General features: G+C 40.5%; 1 protein-coding gene across 1 annotated transcript in view; it reads left to right on the plus strand.

Moving 5' to 3' along the window:
* Positions 1-5,812: 5,812 nt before the first annotated feature.
* ca10a (carbonic anhydrase Xa) overlaps positions 5,813-19,549 on the plus strand; it is a 158,749-nt gene continuing 145,012 nt past the window's right edge. The window contains exon 1 of the mRNA XM_062526053.1: positions 5,813-5,920. Within this exon, the coding sequence (XP_062382037.1) occupies positions 5,860-5,920 (61 nt within the window). The 5' untranslated portion in view covers positions 5,813-5,859. The remainder of the gene's footprint in view (positions 5,921-19,549) is intronic.

Here is a 19,549-nt window from a genome sequence, read left to right on the forward strand (position 1 = left end):
ATTTGGTTGAAACCACGTCTTGTTTAGGTGCTGCTATGGACCTATTTTCAACCAGAATTTTGCTATTATATATTAATTTATAAGCCTATATTATCCTATTATAGGCTTTTAAATAATGTGCATTAACCACTTACTAACGTTACCATTACCCATACTATTGCTGTTAAAATAAGCCTATATTATCCTATTATAGGCTTTTAAAATGTGCATTAAGCATTTTCATTTACCAACTTAACCATCTAGATGATAAATACATAATCTAATAGGCCTACATTACAATAGCAAGCTAGGCGTAAACAAACAGTCAAACAAACGTTATCCATTTCATTGTAATTTTATTTAATTCTTGGAAGTCTCCGCCACCGGACCGTCCAGGTGCATCATGTTTAAGATGATCTGCTACAGCTCTCCCTAGCCTTGTTGCTCCATTTTTCACCGCAGCTGAAATGACAGGAAACATTTTCATTAACAGTGTTTCCCATACATTGAGTAATCTGTGGCGGGTCGCCACGAAATAATGTTCTATGTTGTACGATTGAAATTATTTTAAAATCATGTTATCAATTGAATCACTTTCATTGAGCTGCGCTATTTACGCACGCAGCTTTTTCTTTGCCCGAATGAAACCGCTGCCTCTGCATGTGCATTTAACAAAACATTAACGATTGTTGAAGGATTGTTGTTGCCACATACGGCGAGCTAAACTGCTATTAATTCTGCTTAACATGCGGCGCAAATGTGTTCAAAACGGCTGCATTCAAGTGAACTTTTGCTAACGTCTCACAACGTAGCCCACATTAGGGAGACTAAACTAAGTTATGCATTCGAGCCGTATCTCTAAGCGTTAGAATAGTGTAACGAAGAGACTCTTGTGTGGTCTCACCCGCTGACCGGCCCGCTGGCCGGTGAAGTACCCGATCCAACGCTGCCTCCACAGCAGCTAACGTGGAAAACCCCCTGACTGGGAAGCGACAATCAGTCCTCACTCCTACATCCCCGGCCTTAGCTAGCGTCTCCTAACACTCTCTGGCTTCACCGCGGGCAGCCCTGAACACGCAGGTGTTATCAATTACAATGTACAATTCCAATTCACATTGATTTCCCCCACACAAGAGTCTCTTCGTTTACACCATTCTAACGCTTGGAGATACAGCTCGAATGCATAATGTAGGCTACGTTGTGAGACGTTAGCAGAGTTAACTTGAATGCAGCAGTAGGGTGTACATTTTAGGACCGTACAGCAGCCGTTTTGAACACATTTGCGCAGCATGTTAAGCAGAATTAATAGCATATTAGCTCGCGCGAGTCTCCTCGTTACGTTTGGATGTCGAATTTAGCATGCTAACAGGAATTCACTTCCGCTGTCGTGAATGAACAGCTGACAGCGCGGCCGCATTTAGAAGGCGTCACGACGTGATTATTTCTGAGATTCTGATATGTTTTAAAAACTGGAATTTATTGTGCATACGTCATGGTTGAAAACTTATCAGAATCTCAGAAATAATCACGTCTGCAGTCGTCTTAAAACGGCTACATCAAGTCAAACCAGACCGACATAAAAAAAACACACCTCCAAAGTGTAGTTTTAGGTTGTTTTGGATAGAAGCGTCTGCTGATTGACTAAATTACCAAATGCGGGGGGAAAAGGAAAATGTATAGCACACTATAGCATAGGGAAATATAAATGTATTTCACTCACAGCATTAAGGGCCCTGTTGGTTGTGGTTAGCGGAGGGAGGTCCCAGGAAGAGGCCATGTTCTGTACCCTTCCCATTTCTTCAGCTGATTCAGCTTCAGCTTCTTCAGCTTGATTTCACCTCCAGCTTGAAGATGGAGAGCATGAAAGAGATAAATAATGGTTAGACAGTGTGTTAAAAGTTGATAGAATCATAATAGTGGGTCCACCACTTGACTCCTCAGTTTTTCTAAAATCATTATAAAATCAAAGACCCACAGTCTTTTGGGGGCAACACACAAACAACAAAACAAAATAAAAACACAACATATCAAACATTAGTATTTTCTATGTAAACCTACAAGCCTGATTGTTTCTCTAATGTCCAGTGGGGTGTCCTACGAAGCAAGTTAGACAAATCTAGGTTATCTAGACATATTGAGGCTGCACAAAGCCTCAACTCGGGTATTAAGTTAAGTGATCCTACGACAGCAGGTATGTGATAAATTTGTCAAACTAGGCTTTCAGCTCAGATCTGTGCGCGTTCTCGTGGTTGGGGTGATTTTGACCAATCGTGAAACGTGGAGACGCACAAGACAGCCTAGGTTTAAAAACGATTACTTCCGCATTTATGAGCGGTAGCGAAATCTAGGGTGGTCTTTTTTAGTGTCTAACCTATAACATCAAAAAGTCGATGGTCATCAGGTATTGTATGGCATGCATGTCCACAGTAGTGACATATTTGCACGCACAACATACTTAAAAGCGCCTTCGAGATTCAAAATGTTTGCAGAGGCGGGGCCGAACCTGTTCAAAGTATGACAGATTAGCACACGTGAGATAACTTCGTTGTTCAAGATAATGGATTGGTTAGAATTGGTCAGAGGGCGGTGATATTTCACGATTTGAGCTATAACTAAGCACATAACCCGCTCCCGAGCAGGTTTGGTTGCGAGCATAAGATACCATGGTGATACAGCGACGCTAAAACAAATCCACTTTCGTATGACAGCATACCCTGGTTTTGAGCGCAACATACCTCGCTAAGCCACTAATCGAGCTTCGTAGGACACCCCACTGGTCTGCACAGTCCTCCAGGTTTACTGTAGCCGTGTCTGGGCTCCCACCAAGCAGTATGGACAACCACATCACAGAGTCCAGACAAGCAGGGTCCTCCATGAAGGAAAGAGTGCCCCACAATTCTCCCAGCCACAATGAACACATCACTGAGAAAGGGAGAAGCTGAGGGGACCAAATGACCAGGCTCTCCTTCAAAGTGGTGTAACAATGGTGTTTGCTGTTTAAAAAAAAAAAAAAAAAAAGACAAAAAAGCAAAGTTAGAATAAAACAACTTTGCTTGCTACAACACTTAGAAATAATAAAATTCAGTACATAGTGAACCGTACACTGTTCAGATTCTTCAATGTCATCCAGCAGTTACTTTAGCTTAGAATAATGGCTTCAAACACATTTTGAGACAGAACTTGAAATAATAGATGAAAATGGTTTTACGTAAAGTTTTTTTTTTTTTACCCTGAGTAGCATTCACCATCTGACAATACTAGCAGTTGCAGTTCTGGAAGTTGATGGTAGATCTTCCAGGGACACACTTAAGAGTTGATGTGCTGAGAAGACAAATGAGCAAAGGCTTTAGAAAAAGCAACAGTTACACAGAAAAATGACAGGAACCCCAGACCTCAAAAGCAGTGTCTGGTAAAAACACGCTGGAAGTGTCACTTCTTACATAACCAATTTCCAAAAATAATCATTAAACACAAACCCATCAGAACTTATTGACACAGTCTATAACACAGGAGGAAGAGGGAGACACACACACAGACCGGGAAACCAGGGGACACAAGGGACCACAGGGGATAGTCCAACAAGGGGTAACATAGCTTCGGCGCTACAATACAATCACATAAACACACAGCTAGTTTCCCCTACCTTTCACTTTAAAATACCAACATATTGCACAACCTGGGCATCTGAGCCTCGACAATGTTGACCACTCTGTTACTACTCTGTGCCAAATGACAGTCAATAAATAAATAGATACTACTATCATTATTATTCATAATAATAATAATAACAACAACAACAATAACACTATTAACATGCTGCACAACTGGTAAATGATGATGACTGCTTGCTATGAACCATAAACAATAAATGGAGAGTGGGCCTAATAGCGATTCTGGTATTTAAAATAGTCTTGTTGGCAACAAGTACAAGTTGTTGCTACCAAAATGCTACAACAAAAATGAAGTGGATAACAGCGCGCTGCTTGTCTACTCTAGTCTAGTGTATCTAGCAGGACGGTGGAGAGATATCCATGGTTACAAAGGACTCTTCGGGACGGGTAGATCTACCCGCGAAAAAAATTCAAATTTTCGCGCTACCTTTGTGAACGTTCTAAGCAGGTCCACGAAATCATGCGTGTTGCAGTTCCTAACTTCCTACGTTACCACAAACGGCCCTAAATTGTGTTGAATAGATCAGACAGAAAATACTTTACTTTCATAGAGATAACGGGACCTAACAGCAATTACAAACGGGTTTCAAGTCCGACTAGATTATCAGCGGTAGAGTGAATTAACACAGAACAATTTCTCCACACAAGTAAAACTAGCCCAGGACAGGTTAAGTTAGCATGGTGTCACACAGATCATCGATTAGCTGCTACTCCGCTGTCCGCTTTAATCATCTCTGATAGCACTGTTGATGGTGTTCAGAGCATTCGTCTCGTTTTGGCAAAACTGACTCTCGATCAAAATGTTACATTTCTACTTCCTAAATCATAGGCATAAACTCACTTACCTCAGTAGCAGGTTCCATCTTCACGCTGTTCTTCAACGGCTTCAACTGAACTGACTGTGTTTCAAACAAAGTTCGAAATGGGCTCGGCTACGGCTTCCCGCCTCCGTTCCTCTTGTACATGCGCAGAGTTCACTCTTGTCTCCTTTACGTGAACATTTATGTGATTTTTTTGATTTTTTAATCAGAATTCGTGAAGTTATTTTAATTACTCATTATTTCAATGACTGATTTTTTTCCATCTGAATTTTTCCTCTGATTTTTTTTTTTCAGAGGGGAGAAGGCTAAAAACAGAGTTGTCCGTCCATATCAACTGTTGCCATGAGTAGGCTAAACAAACAAAAGTCACACACGCAGTTATGAAGGCAGCCAAGATGGCGGCGCCGGGCGCCCGTATAGTTCGCGGCGGATTTGGGCGATTCCCGGGGGGGAAAGAGGGTCGACAGGAACGATAATGTAGTCCTAGGTAGACTATAACTGATAATGTACATCAGGATTGAGTTAGTTGATATGTGGTCTGAAAAAGGACGTCCGAAAGGCGTCTTTCCTTAGACCAAAATGGGCCGGCCAAAACAAGACCATTATTCTACGTCTAATTTTGGTTGAAATCAGGGCCATGACGGACCGACGGGATTTAGCCCAAATATCAACGTTGAAATGACGTCGTGTGCTGGGGGGGTAGCCCATGGCCTTAGCAGCGTGAATGAAATAACAGCAAGGCAGGATAGGAACACCCAGGCAGGGCTTCCATACAAAACAGCAATTTTCTTTAGAGGGAATTGCATTGGATAAATTATTTGCAGTTCATATGCTGAAGAGGCATTTTTGGTTTTGGAAAAACAGTATTACTGCACTGCACAATCTAGGCTATTGGTTACTGCATTTAAAGTCAAGCCTATACTACTAAAATGCAGTGGCCTTATAGGCTACTTGTTTTGTCCCATAACTGCAGTTCCTAATTGTAATGGAGTGAGGATACGTTAGGCCTATCGATGATGGTGAAACGTTTCTGGTACTAGAAAGCATGCCAAGCAAGTCAGCGTGGTTATTCCAATGGGAGATGGGTCCTCCTGCGTGATTCGGAATCCGTGAAAAACACATACGGATAATGACGGAAAATGTAGGCCTATTCATTATTTCGTTGTATTAATTGAGATTATAATCTATCATGAATTGTTCGCCGATTTGAAATCCCATCGCATAAAAGTGCGTGGCGTCATGTGAGCGAGGTAGCTCTATCCTAATCTGCAATGTATCGAAGAGGAAACATTTGGAAGGTGTGCAGAAGCGTGATACTGCTGACTACTGAACAGCTGCAAGCTGGTTTAATAGTCCACAGCGGAATGTGCACTTAATAAAGACAAATCATGGATATTACTTTGGAGGTACTTATATTTTCCCATGCCTACCTCATCGTCTGTTCCTCAGGTGAGTGAACTATGCGATGAACTCAGTGTGTGGTTCGTGTTGTAACGCTACCAATGCCAATATTGCATTGCGATAATGTCTCCAGTAGCCTAACCTTAAACTGAGATATTAACCTACACATTTTGGTCATGCCTTCTTGTTCTGTGTCAAAGAATAATTTACCCTAGGCTACCTTAGCGTCAGGACAGAGATAGACCAGGCTACAGTTAAACGACAACGATGTAGGACGAAACTCTATTCTGTCTAAATCCAGCGGAAATAGGCATAGATTAGAAATTGTATTACGTATCAATCGAAAAGGGCATTTAGCCTACCTGTAAGAAAGTCTACCATTCCATTTATCGTAGGCTATTACATTTTTCACCTACAGCGTTGCTTTGGGCTGGACGAGAACGCATGCCGTTTACAAATAGGTTGCTTGGTCTGTTATAGCTACCAGTAAGGGAATACTTGTTGTATAGCCTACAATTTAGACTACGTGGTGTGCTATGTTACTGGTATAGGCTGTAGTCTAAGTCTAATTGCAGTGATGCTCCACAAGTCGTGGAGCATGAGTTTATTTGCATGTTAGGCACGACACAGTTAGTCGAAATTGGTTTGGGAGTCCTACAATGCGTTTAATTGCAGTTCCATTTTAAAGCCATTTTATTCGCAGACAAATGCAGCCCGAATAAGCAATGATAGGTATGGAAGCGTGTTCCAAAATTCAAATGAGAATGCATTCTGCAATATGCAATTCTAAAAGACATTACATTAAGCAATTGCCAATTCATTATGCAATTTAATATTGCAATTTGCAATACTTTCTTATGGAAGCATATGTGTTCCAAAATTCAAATGAGAATGCATTCTGCAATATGCCATTCTAAAAGACATTACATTATGCAATTGCTAATTCATTATGCAATTTAATATTACAATGTGCAATACTTTCTTTCAAAATGTATTTTAATATGCAAAGTGACAATGCAATCATCAAATCAATATTATTTATTTTGGTTAAAAATATGAATAAACATGGATTGAATTGCATTTTGCCATGGTACTTTAGTCTCAAAATTCAAATGGCAATTCATTTTGCATTTCAATTTTCAATATTCAGTTTCATCATTTAATTGTCAATTACTTTTGCAATTTAACGTTCAAAATTCAATGTAGAATTGAATTATTATTTTTATTATTATTTTTTAAATTGTTTTTTGAAAATGTTTTTGAAAAAGTATTGAAAACATTTTGGATATTTTTTGGCAAAATGTTTTGCCTGGTTTACAGAAATAGCGCCCCCGTTTTTGCATAGCACTTTGTAACGCTCTTTTTGTCTTAAAATTCAAATAGCAATGGCAAACGCGATTCCAAAACACATTGCAATCTGTCAGTCTCCCGTCACCCATGGCGGGAACGACGTCACGTCTGTGTTTATCTCGCATTGGTCAGTCTTCTCTTTAAGGCGGATCTTTGGCAGGGCGGGTGATGGTCTCCAGGTAGAGAAGAGAACGCAAAAGAGAAATTGGCGCTGACAGTAGCCTACTGTTGGAGGTGATGGACAAAAACAATCGCCCAGCTACTGAGGGAGGCAGGCGTGTGTGTGTGTGTGTGTGTTTGTGTGCGCGTGCGGAGACCTTGATCCGACCGTGCCACCCCCTCCAGGAGCGTGTATCAGGGTGAAGCGTGAAAAACAGCACGCAGGTAGCCAGGGGAGCTGAGGGAGCTGGCAGCCCAGGGCCTTGGAGCTCATATCTGGATGGAGCGTTTGCTCCTCTGAGCCGGAGGACTGCTCCAGATTCATGACCATAGACAGTAAGATAGGCTACTGACAGGGCTAACACAGGGCTACTAACAGGGCTGGATAGGTGCGTTTGACTTCTCGAAAATCTGCGCAGATCTGACTTGATGTGATGCCTGCTGGGTTAAACACAGTGCATACTGGGACAGACGAAATGCAAACTGGTTAGAAATCATGTCCGACTTCTTGCAGACGCGGTGGGAGTCACCACCGTGACATCATGTCACATGTCCTTAAAATATCGCAGGCGTCTGCGTTGGACTTTCCTTAGCGCAGTTGACTTTTCAGCGACTGCACAGGTTGAAACCCACCCCAATGACGTCAGTTCAAAGTCGTGATAGGGCCGTTTGGAAGGAATCTCCCCATGACGAGTATGACAGGTGTCTCGTTCTGCCTCCTTACCAAAGACTCGGTCCAAGATGGATTAATCCATATATTACGAACAGCACTGTAGCCAACGTCTGGGACGACGCTGGAGCTTATCCCTGTGATCCATCTTGCTCTGTTCTAGATTCTTTGCTCCTTACTTTAGGATGTGCTAAAATGAACAGAAATCGAAGGGATACCTTCTTATTCGTGATAAATGGAACAGCGGTAGGCTAGCCTACTGAAAACGTGAGGATATTCTGCTATTTTTATGCTGTTGGTTAAATAGATACACACGGAAACACTTGATATTTAATTAATGTGCTACAATGCAGGCCTGTTAACTGTATGACAACAGTGGTTCATTTAAACACATCATATCAATTTATTTTGTCAGTCATCATGCTCATTTTAATGAGTAAAAATGAAAGTTATACTATATTTAATACAAAATCCCGCGATATCTCCCGCGAGGTCTCCAGTGAGGTCTCCCGCGAGTGAATTCAGGCACACGGCAGCTCAGCTGGACTGTCCGGGACCAGCTGCGTGTGATATTCGCCCCACCCGTTAAGACTCTCAAGCTCTCGTTGACTATGAAGCCAGCCTAAGTCAGCCGCAGCTCATCGTGAACAAGCCTAATGACAGGGCTACATATCGTTTCATTCACACTCAGCCACTCCTGGTCTGACCGTCAGCCGCCCTGCCCAAGACCCGCCTTAAAGAGAAGACTGGCCAATGCGAGATAAACACAGACGTGACGTAGTTCCCGCCATGGGTGACGGGAGACGGACAGATTGCAATGTGTTTTGGAATCGCGTTTGCCATTGCTATTTGAATTTCAAGACAAAAACCGTACCATACCGTATATAAACCGTATATAAAAGCTTAGTGGAAAGTGTCCTATCTTTTAATATGATTATGTGGTATGGTAACCTAAACACCCAAAGAAGGAATAAACTGCAGAGAATAGTGAGCATAGCCTCAAAAATTATAGGTTAGCCACAAAGACACTTAAGCAGTATTTACCAAGAGCGTATCACAAAGAAAGCTGAAAAAGTCATAACTGACCCCTCCCATCCACTACAGATGGTACGGGTTGAGAATGCTCCTTTCTTTCCCGCACATCGGGACTCCCGAAGCATCGGGAAAACTGCAACCGCAAGGGGGCAACATAGACCGCCCTAATAATATGAAGGTTCGGCTCATGGAAAAACCCGAGGACACCGCGCTGGTGACAAGCGGAGAAAAGAGACATGACGCTCGGCATGTTAGATTGCAGTTGCAGAGTTTTCGAATGTTTACAGCCTACCTCACAGCTCTCTCACTCGACGTAGCCTATAACTCAGTCAGTCCAGCAGAGATGCCAGAGCAACGTTTTGGTCAATGGAGAGGGAGAGAAATGCTCCGCATATCCGTCTCATTTAATCATTAAAATTAAAGTGATGACTGGCGAAATTAATCAAACGACTTTTCAATAAACCATTGTTGAAATGAATGAAAATGGTTTTAGAAACATATAGGCCTATCAGAAGGAAATAGCCTTCAATTCAACCTGAAATACTCGAAAGGCAACCTTAGATTAATTCATGAATTCATTACGGTTACAAGACCGCATTTCCGTGAATAGGCTATTATTGTCAACGTCAAGGCGAAGACGAAAGAGATGGACAAGATGGACATTTTGGCAACATTTACATGCTAGGAATAGGCTACTTAGAAATGTGTAGGCTATTTTAAAACGGAGGCATATTTTAACGGCGACGCTGGGTAGCCAGCACTTGTTATCACAGATTTTGTCCCCACCACTTTTGACGACTGAAAATAAAATGTATTTAACAGAAATCTCTTTAATACATGCCTATGCTTGTCACTTTACTTATAACCGTAGGCTACATGCATGGAGAAGATCGCGCATTTTGTAACATTGTAACAATGGATGGTCAGATATGCGATAGGGCAGTGAGGGTAATTCATTGTAACCATGGACTAGCAGGCCTAGCTCCGAAAAATAAGTTTCTAGCAACGTATGTATCGTATGCATGTTCATGTTGATTCAGAGATAGGCATAGACTACCATAGGCTGCTGGGCGTCAAGCTATATGACAGCATGTTATCATGTGGTGAATTAATAACTAACGTCAGTTTAACATGTCAGAACTTTTGATCGGCGTTTCAAGTACATGTGCCGAATAAAGCCCGTTAAGGTTCACATCCAACTGTGGCGCAAGTGGTTGAAGCATAGGAGTCGTACGCCAGCGACCGGGGTTCGAAACCTAGTCGAGGAACCTCTCTGGAAATCATCAAAACAAAATGTATCGATTTATTAAAAAAAAATGAAAGACTTTCTGTTTTGAGATTCATTTTATGTTTGCGATGTCTGCTGAAAAGAAAAGTTAATATGTTAATTCGTGGTTCAGCGCGCACTCACACACATTTTTACATTGACATAGTGTCGGGCTCAAGTGTCGTCCTCAGTGCCGCATATAGGCTATAATGTAGTGAACTGGTTAGACGAGTGTGGGGGAGGGGGAATGATCGCACAAGACAATTGCTCTTCATGAAATGAATCTCACAGGCGGCTGTCGATTTTTAAATGTAGCCTACTACACCACTTGCGAAATCGGACGTGGCACATAGCCTAATTATTAGGCTACTGGATAGCAAATCCATAGACTTTGTTATATCCTTGGCAGAGATAATAATTAGGCCTATCAAATTAAAAGCACACTACGACAGGTATACTTGTCGTATACTTGGTGTGATCACGCAACACAAGAGAGCATTTAGCGATGGGACAGTTGTGAATGAGTGCTTAACACCCTGGAGTCTAAATATCCCCGGGGGATTTGAAAAACTGTTCCAAACACACATCTCAATCTCTGCTTTTATCATATTATAGAAACACCATTAGAAGCCTTTAATCAACTCGTTTTCAAATATATAACCTATGTTTTAAGAGAATATGGCAATGATAATGGCACTTTCTAAAAACAATAAATTCTTAGGATTTGTCCTCTCACCTGCAGCAGGCCCATTCAAAAGCCCATCCACCTAATTTGCATTTGAAAGAGCCAATCACTAAAGTGACACATTTAGTCTAGCCTACTTTATGAGTTTTTTTTGACCCCTCTAATAAATTGCCTATAGTCCTACTACCATAATGGAGGAAGGGCTGCCTAACTGTTCCCCCTAAGAGTTTTTTCATAAGATAAAATGTTTACTCTATTTAAGTTTAGGATTTGGTAGACAAGACAACCTCGGAAAAGTTCTTCAGATAAACAATGTTTTATTGAATTAAAGGAAAGAAAATGTATCGCCAGGGTTTCGGGGCTTGCGAAGGCATTTGTTGATCTTATCGATGCAGTCCTTGCGGCCACTTCTCCCCATCGTAGGAAACTTTCTGCTTAGTGTTGACAACACAAAGGTCTTGACGTTGTGTGGCAGTGCTTGCTTGCCCTTCGATCCATCCCAGTTGGTGGTTTTGCACCAGGCTCTGTAGTGCTCCTTTGTGGTGATGGCTCTGAAGAGCAGGCATCTACCAACGTTGCCGCGACTCTGTTGGTGAATTCGAGCATGTTGTTCTGGGCCAACAGCAAGCAAAGTCACGTCATCGTGCTGAGAAGGAACTTGAATGCTGTTGTCGAATGTGGCAGAGAATACAGAAGAAGACTTTAACTATTACTTATATATTCTTATGACGAAACGCAAAGAAAAAATACGAGGACTGACCATCTCGCCTCTCCGCGTTTCCCCCAATATCATGGCGACAAAGAGAAATACATATGATTTGACATTTAAATGTTTGTAGCGCGCCAGTTTACCCAGTGTGTGTGCATTGAGTAGTTCCTTAAAATACGGAACAAAGAGCGTCCCGTAGGCTATCTGTTTAATACAGAAGAAGACTTTAACTATTACTTATATATTTCTTATAACGAAACGCGAAGAAAAAATACGAGGACTGACCATCTCGCCTCTCCGCGTTTCCCCCAATATCATGGCGACAAAGAGAAATAAATATGATTTGACATTTTAATGTTTGTAGCGCGCCAGTTTACCCAGTGTGTGTGAATTGAGTAGTTCCTTAAAATACGGAACAAAGAGCGTCCCGTAGGCTATCTGTTTAATACAGAAGAAGACTTTAACTATTACTTATATATTTCTTATAACGAAACGCGAAGAACAAATACGAGGACTGACCATCTCGCCTCTCCGCGTTTCCCCCAATATCATGGCGACAAAGAGAAATACATATGATTTGACATTTTAATGTTTGTAGCGCGCCAGTTTACCCAGTGTGTGTGCATTGAGTAGTTCCTTAAAATAGCCTACGGAACAAAGAGCGTCCCGTAGGCTATCTGTTTAATACGGAAGAAGACTTTAACTATTAGGCTACTTATATATTTCTTATAACGCTGGCTGTAGGCGATTTCTATAACCATTTTCATTCATTTCAACAATGGTTCATTGAAGTGTCGTTTGAATAATTTCGCCAGTCATCACCTTCATTTTAATGATTCAATGAGATTAAGGAGTCGACTATTGACGGATATGCGGTCTTCATCATTAAATGCAGTTGAAACTTTCTGCCACCTGGTGGTTGTTTGGGTACATTGCCTTAGCCTCGAAAAAAATCGGCTTGACGCACTGCGGGATCTCTTCGGGAGTCCCGCGGGAGAAGGTGCATTCTCAACCCGTACCCACTGTACATAGTGAATTCGAACTACTACCTTCAGGGAGGCGTTTTAGAGTACCAACAGCAAATAGGAACATCTTTAAAAAATCCTTTGTCCCTAATGCTGTGAAGGTGCAAAATAGCAATAAAGGCACACATAAGGATAGAATTGGCAAAACTTTTTAATTAGGCTACTATTTTTACCTATTTATTTATTTAATACTTTTGTAAAGCCAACCAGTGAAATGCTACTTTTTTCATGGAATGTATTGACTGTGTTTGTCTGTCTTGCTGTCTTGGCTATGCACTGTTTGTAATGTCCTGTCTTTCATGTATCCTTGTATTGTATTGGTGAAACCGAAGGCAAATTTTCACAATCTGTGGACAATAAAGTTTTCGTATTCGTATTCGTATACACATGTCTCATGGTGCTTAATCGATGTTGATAGGCAGATATTTAAATAACTTATGTTAAATGGATGTTGATTGGATTATATGGATGTTGATTCACATAGCTAATGCATGTTGATGCATGAATTATATGTCAGTTTTTATTTGGCACCAATCACATTTGTCAATATCAAATAAGGCCCGCTTACATCTGTGCAGTCTCAAGGAGGCTCAGATACAGTAGTCACTTCAAAACTTTGGCATTTTCGGAGCCCTCAGATAGAGACTTTTTCAACTTTTTTCAGCCACTGTCTTAGTAAGTACATTCATATTACTGTATGTAAATTGGGAGACTATTGATTTGTTTTGTTCTGTGTATAAACAGGTAGTTCTTTGTCATTTTTTTCTATTTGGTTTCATGTGGAAAGATTAGTTTTGCTAGTGAGCTAATCATCAGTCAATACGTGTAGCCCTACTGATTGATACAATGATTAAGGATTAAAAATGTTGAGTATACACACTAAATGTTTTCTGATTCATTTGACATAAATCTTCAAATTAAAGCACAAATAAGGGGTTGGATGGGTGAAATATTTTCAAAAAATGCCTTCCCAGCAAGCACATAATGTTCTACTAACTTAGTCTATGGTTCTCCTGTGGTTAGCTTTTCAGTAACCTTCTAATAAAGTTTTTTTTTTTTAGTTTTTTTAATAACTAAAATTTAAAAAACTTTGTAATGTAATAATATATTAATTATCATTTAAAAAAATAGCAACCTTAATTTTGGGGGCCCCCGCCAGGTACTTGGGGCCCTACGCGCTCTGCGTACTCTGCGTATGCGGAGCGGCGGGCCTGTGTGTTACAGTGTACTTGCAGAATTTTCTATACTCTTCATATGAAACTCACAACTCTAAATGAAGAGCTCTTTTCCAAAACGCTATAAATCCATTTTTGAAAACATTACTGTACTGTAACAAATCATGTTACTGTATTTACAGTAATTGTGTGTTTCAGGTAATATCAATAAAAATACAGTTGTTTTGTTTTTATTGAGTAAAGATAAATTACTGTAACTAAACATAACCCAATACCGTTTCACTGAGATTACTTGAAAAACAAAATGTAAAAAATACATGTACAGTATATTTCTGAAAATTCATTAGTAAAATGGTGGATATAGCGTTTAGAAAAGAACTCCCCAAATGCCTAATCCTCTGCAGAGATCTAAGAAGATCCGTTACTCTAAAGTTTTTTAAAAATATGTATTGGCAGTCATGAAACAAAGAACCTTCTCACAAATTGAGCTTTGTGTTTTCAATTGTTTTGCTGTAGTGTGTAATGATGTGTATAGTGTTTACATTTTTGAAAGCTTCTAGCTGCTCTTTTGGTGTGAAAGTTTGAGTTTTGAAGTGAGAAGGTGTGGTTGTGCTTATGTAGCTTTAGAAAAGGGTATTGTGTTTAGACATTGGGGAACATGGAGAAAACGTTTGTGAAATGTGTTTTAGCATTTGAGAAAAACTGTAATTAAGCGAATAACGTTAGCCTGACGAGCCAGACCCACATCAAGATGTAGGGTCTGGGAACTCACCGTAGTCAGGGCTCAATCGGAGGGGTGGGATAAGCAGTTGTCTTTCAAATTCCATCTCCGCAATAGGATAATGCTAAACGAATCATCTTCTTGTTTTCAAGTAGCAGGCTGCGTAACCTTCCCTCTCCACGCAATAGGATAACGCTAAATGAATCATCTGCTCGTTTTCAAATAGCAGGATGCGTTACCGTCGCAACTTCTGGTCGCATGTCAGTCACCATTATGTTAAGCCCGCCCACCGACTTTATACACGCTGTGATTGGATCGCTTGATTTTCCAGCTCTCAGCTTCTAAGCTCTATTGATCGTGCCTAGACTGCCCCGCCAGCCAAATTACATTTGCTGCCGCTAGGGGCGTCTAGATTTCTAGGCTAGAATAACGTAGTTTAATATGAAAAAACGGTGAAGTGTTCCTTTAAGGACACCCCCGCCTCGCTTCCAGAAGAGCTAAATACGTTCAGCTTCAGTTTACATACAAGCGTAACAGGTCCGTGGATGATGCCATCTCCATCGCCTTGCACACTGCTCTAGCTCACCTGGACAATAATAACACCTACTGTATGTCAGGATGCTGTTCATTGACTACGGCTCTACCTTCAACACTGTTGTACCATCTAATCTGGTGTCAGTGGCGTAACAAGGCAGGTGCGGGCCCCGGTGCGAAAATTGTGTCCGGGCCCCTGCATGAGAATGACGAATAACGGTAGCCCAGGAAGTCTTAACTCTGATACATGCAATACACATTAAGGGTGACTATGCAAAGGACCTGAGGCACCGAAGTAGTTTAGTAGTTACAGATACAATTTCAAATAAGAATCACACGACTAGGCTACATGATCCATTCTGAAAACATAAAAAATTTATTTTATTAATAGTCTGCAGGCCAGTGTAATCTAATATTAGCCTACTGCATTAACATCAACTCGCATGGAATTATAGGAACACCCAATGCGCTGAAACTTTTTCAACCCTCTGCTGAAACTGTAAGCGTGGATTGCTTGCTTATAAACTCGCACTGCGCAGAAACGAAACTTAATTTAGCCTTATTTAACCGTGCAGAAACCAAATAAAATCATTAATATGCATACAATCCCCAATATGCATGAATTAGGCCGTGAGACCTTTGGTTGTGCAAAATCGTCAACGATGTTCCCAATATTTAATGTATCTCTCGTATTTTCAATGGACAGGATAGCTAACCCACTGAGCCTCTAGTTCCCCATGCTGCTCCTCAGGTAAGTCTTAAGTTTGAGTTTGGAAAAAGATCGCTCAGCTGTTGTCACAGTCACACGCAATGTCAGAAACATGAGAGCAATTAGCTACACACTTCCCCGAATGTGGATGTTACACTGTCGTAAATAATCTACCACCAGCATTTTGGCAAGTTGAAAAATAGATGTTAGTAGTTTGGCCACCCTTCCCCTTGCTCTTTACGCTCCTGCCGCTTCTTGCAGCCGCTCGATGACTGAACGATGACTGAAATGTGCAGCCGCTATCCATTCAAAAAATCACAACAAATCGCTAAGCCTACTGTAGCAACCAGATATCCTTGCTGTATCTCAGTAGAAAGAAATATAAGATAAGCTGGCGAAACAGTATGACGACAAGGAAAGATGGTACATTTGATTTAGCCGTTTCTATTTGATAGTTTGATTCTTAATGGTGAAGTTCTAAAAGAAAAAAAAAGGCAGGACGGGGGTAGCGACGGGCCCCGGGAGGTCACGGGCCCTGGTGCGACTGCACCGGCTGCACCTACTATAGTTACGCCACTGTCTGGTGTTAAAGCTCAGAGACCTAGGTCTGAGCAGCCCCATATGCAGCTGGGTGCTGGACTTCCTGACCAACAGGCCCCAGTTAGTTAAAATAGGCAACAGGACATCATCCACACTGACCCTCAACACTGGAGTACCACAAGGCTGTTGCCTCAGTCCTCTGCTATACAGTCTGTTCACTCATGACTGTGTGGCAAGGCATGAAAACAACAGCATCATCAAGTTTGCAGATAATACTACAGTGATTGGCCTCGTTAGCAATAACAATGAGGCTTCCTACAGGAAGGAAGTGAGAGACCTGACTGTATGGTGCCACAACAACAACCTCTCCCTGAACGTCAACAAAACGAAATAAATAGTAATTGACTTCAGGAAGAAAGGTGGCAATCATGTACCTTTCTGTATAAATGATTCACCTGTTGAAATGGTCAGCAGTTTTCGGTTCCTGGGTGTACAGATCACCAGCTCCCTCTCATGGTCTCTACACTCCACCTGCATCCTCAAGAAGGCACAGCAGAGACTGTTTTTTTCTGAGGAGGCTAAAGAGCTTTGGGGTGGGAACAAAAACCCTCGTGAACTTTTACCGCTGCATCATCGAGAGTGTACTGACTGGATGCATCACAGTGTGGCTGGGGAACCTGTCTGCTCATGACCTGAAAGTGCTGTCCAGGACTGTCAGGACTGCATCAAAGATCATTGGGGCTGACCTCCCTCAGCTTCACATTATCTACTCTACACGCTGTCAGAGGAGGGCTGCGTCAATCATCAAAGATGTCAGCCATCCAGCGCATTCCCTCTTCTCTCTGCTTCCCTCTGGCAAGTGCTACCAGAGCATCACCACCCACACCACACGGTTCAGAGATAGTTTCTCTCCAGCAGCTTTCAGAATACTGAATGGACATGTCACATAGAGCTAAAATCTTTGCCGGGACCCGACGGGTCGGGTCGGGTTCGGTCTTAATTTTTGTCACTTCGCACGGGCTCGGGCTTCCGCAGTAAATTAGTGGTCAGGTGATGCATGCGTTTCGAGTGCGAGAAAGATTCGAAAATGGATTTTCCTCCACAAAACATGTAGCCTAATCAAGTGAGAGTAAAGGTTTTCCAAATGGTAACTGGGTGGTTGACATGACATGGCCTTTTTTTGGTCCAGAGTGTCAAACTGAAGTAAAGAAATGTCTAATCTGCAAATAAATGTGGTTATATTGTTCAGAAAATCCTGCTTTATATGAACATATGGACCATTCATGCCAGTCATATTCCTATTTCTCAAAATGTTCATCCAAACCAGGAAAAGCTCATATGGCGTGACTGTCCCGAGCCCATTTCATAAAGTTTGATTTTGAATAAAAAAAAATCTAATTAATATATTTTCCCATTACTTAAATACAATGAATACTAAATATGTCTACTTGTAAGTCTGTAGTGTATAAAGTCCAGGCATAATATTTTTGAACAAGCCATAAACAAAAACATTTTGTCCCAAAAATCAATATCATATGGTGTGACCCTAAATTATGTTTTTTAAATGTGCAATTGTGTGGAGACCTTTAGGGATAGGGGGTCCTTCCTCATTCAGGAAGTATAATAACTTCTCAGAAGGACATTGAAAGTTTACGTGTTGAGTTATCTCTCATATTTCTTTCAATAAATCAAGTATTTCTAGCACTCCTATCTCAGTTCCACTTTTCGCTGTCTTTTGGTGTGACCCATTTTTTTGAAAATTTTAAAAGTAAATAGGTTTTTGGTCAAAATTACCTTTAAATCCATGTTACCATGTTAAAGTGAGCATATGATTTTGGTCCTAGCATGTAGCCTCAAGACTCATTGTTCTGCTAAGTGCATGAAACCTCATATGGAGTGACCCCATATCATATGGTGTGATGGGGTTTTGCTGTCACACCATATGATTTATTTGTCACACTATATGATATAATCTGTATTTTCCTACATAAATAATGTTTTTTTCAAACATATGTTTAATTAATAGTTTAGTGTTATACATATTTTAACATATTTAACATTTTGTTAACATTTATTATTTAATATGTGGCACCTATTACCCAAGTGCTATACAATATCTGGTGGAATTCTGTTTTACAAAGTTCTGAGTTTTTAACAGTGATCCTTTATGTGATATATTTGTCTTAAACTGTGATTTATTGTTTGTGAAATGCATATATTCACATTTTTGCGTTAACAGATTGTTATTTTGTGTAATTTATCATATGGTGTGACACTATATCATTTGGTGTGACATCAAGAAACATCAAGTAATTATGAAAATAAAAAGGCTTTCGGAGTCTAAATCATACAAATCTGAATATAACAGATAGGAAATAGGGTCAGCAAACATTGTATGCATTTTATTTCTTTTGTATCAAGATACTGTATGTCCAAATTAATATGAAGTTTATTGAAAGATTAGGGACAAATGCCTTACTTTGTGTATTGATGAATAAATATACTGTAAAATATAATACATTTCCACAAGGAAATGCTAGATCTTGATGAAGTAAAGATAGAAGATTATGATACACTGACTCACATAAAAAATATATACCCCATCATAGTTTTACACACAATAACTTTCATGTCACACCATATGATACTTTTAGTCACTAACACAAGACATTAGTGAATAAATATGAATTCCAATACAAATTCTAAAAGATCATACATATTTTGGGAATGGGAGAGTCAGTACAACATAACTAACTGATTTCCATGCATAATATCTGAATTTTTTTTCAAAAACTTTTTTTCGGCCTAAAACGTCAACCACCCAACTAAATATTAATTGAGTCTTAGATGCATAAGGTAGACAGAGTATAGCCTAATGTTGGCATTAATAGGCTATTTGATTATTTCAGCTGCTGTTCACCGTTGTGTTGAGGCTGGAATGGATTGTGGAGAGAAGTGGAGAAGTGGCGAAGCAAATTCTGCGGAGCCTTTATCTTAATATTAGCCTGGTCATATCTTAATATTGTTATTGCCAAATAACATCTTAATTTAGAATTGATCTTAATTTGATTTGTTAACAAAGACTTGTTTTTATTGGC

This window comes from Sardina pilchardus, chromosome 22 (assembly GCF_963854185.1).
Source record: "Sardina pilchardus chromosome 22, fSarPil1.1, whole genome shotgun sequence".
NCBI lineage: Eukaryota > Metazoa > Chordata > Actinopteri > Clupeiformes > Clupeidae > Sardina > Sardina pilchardus.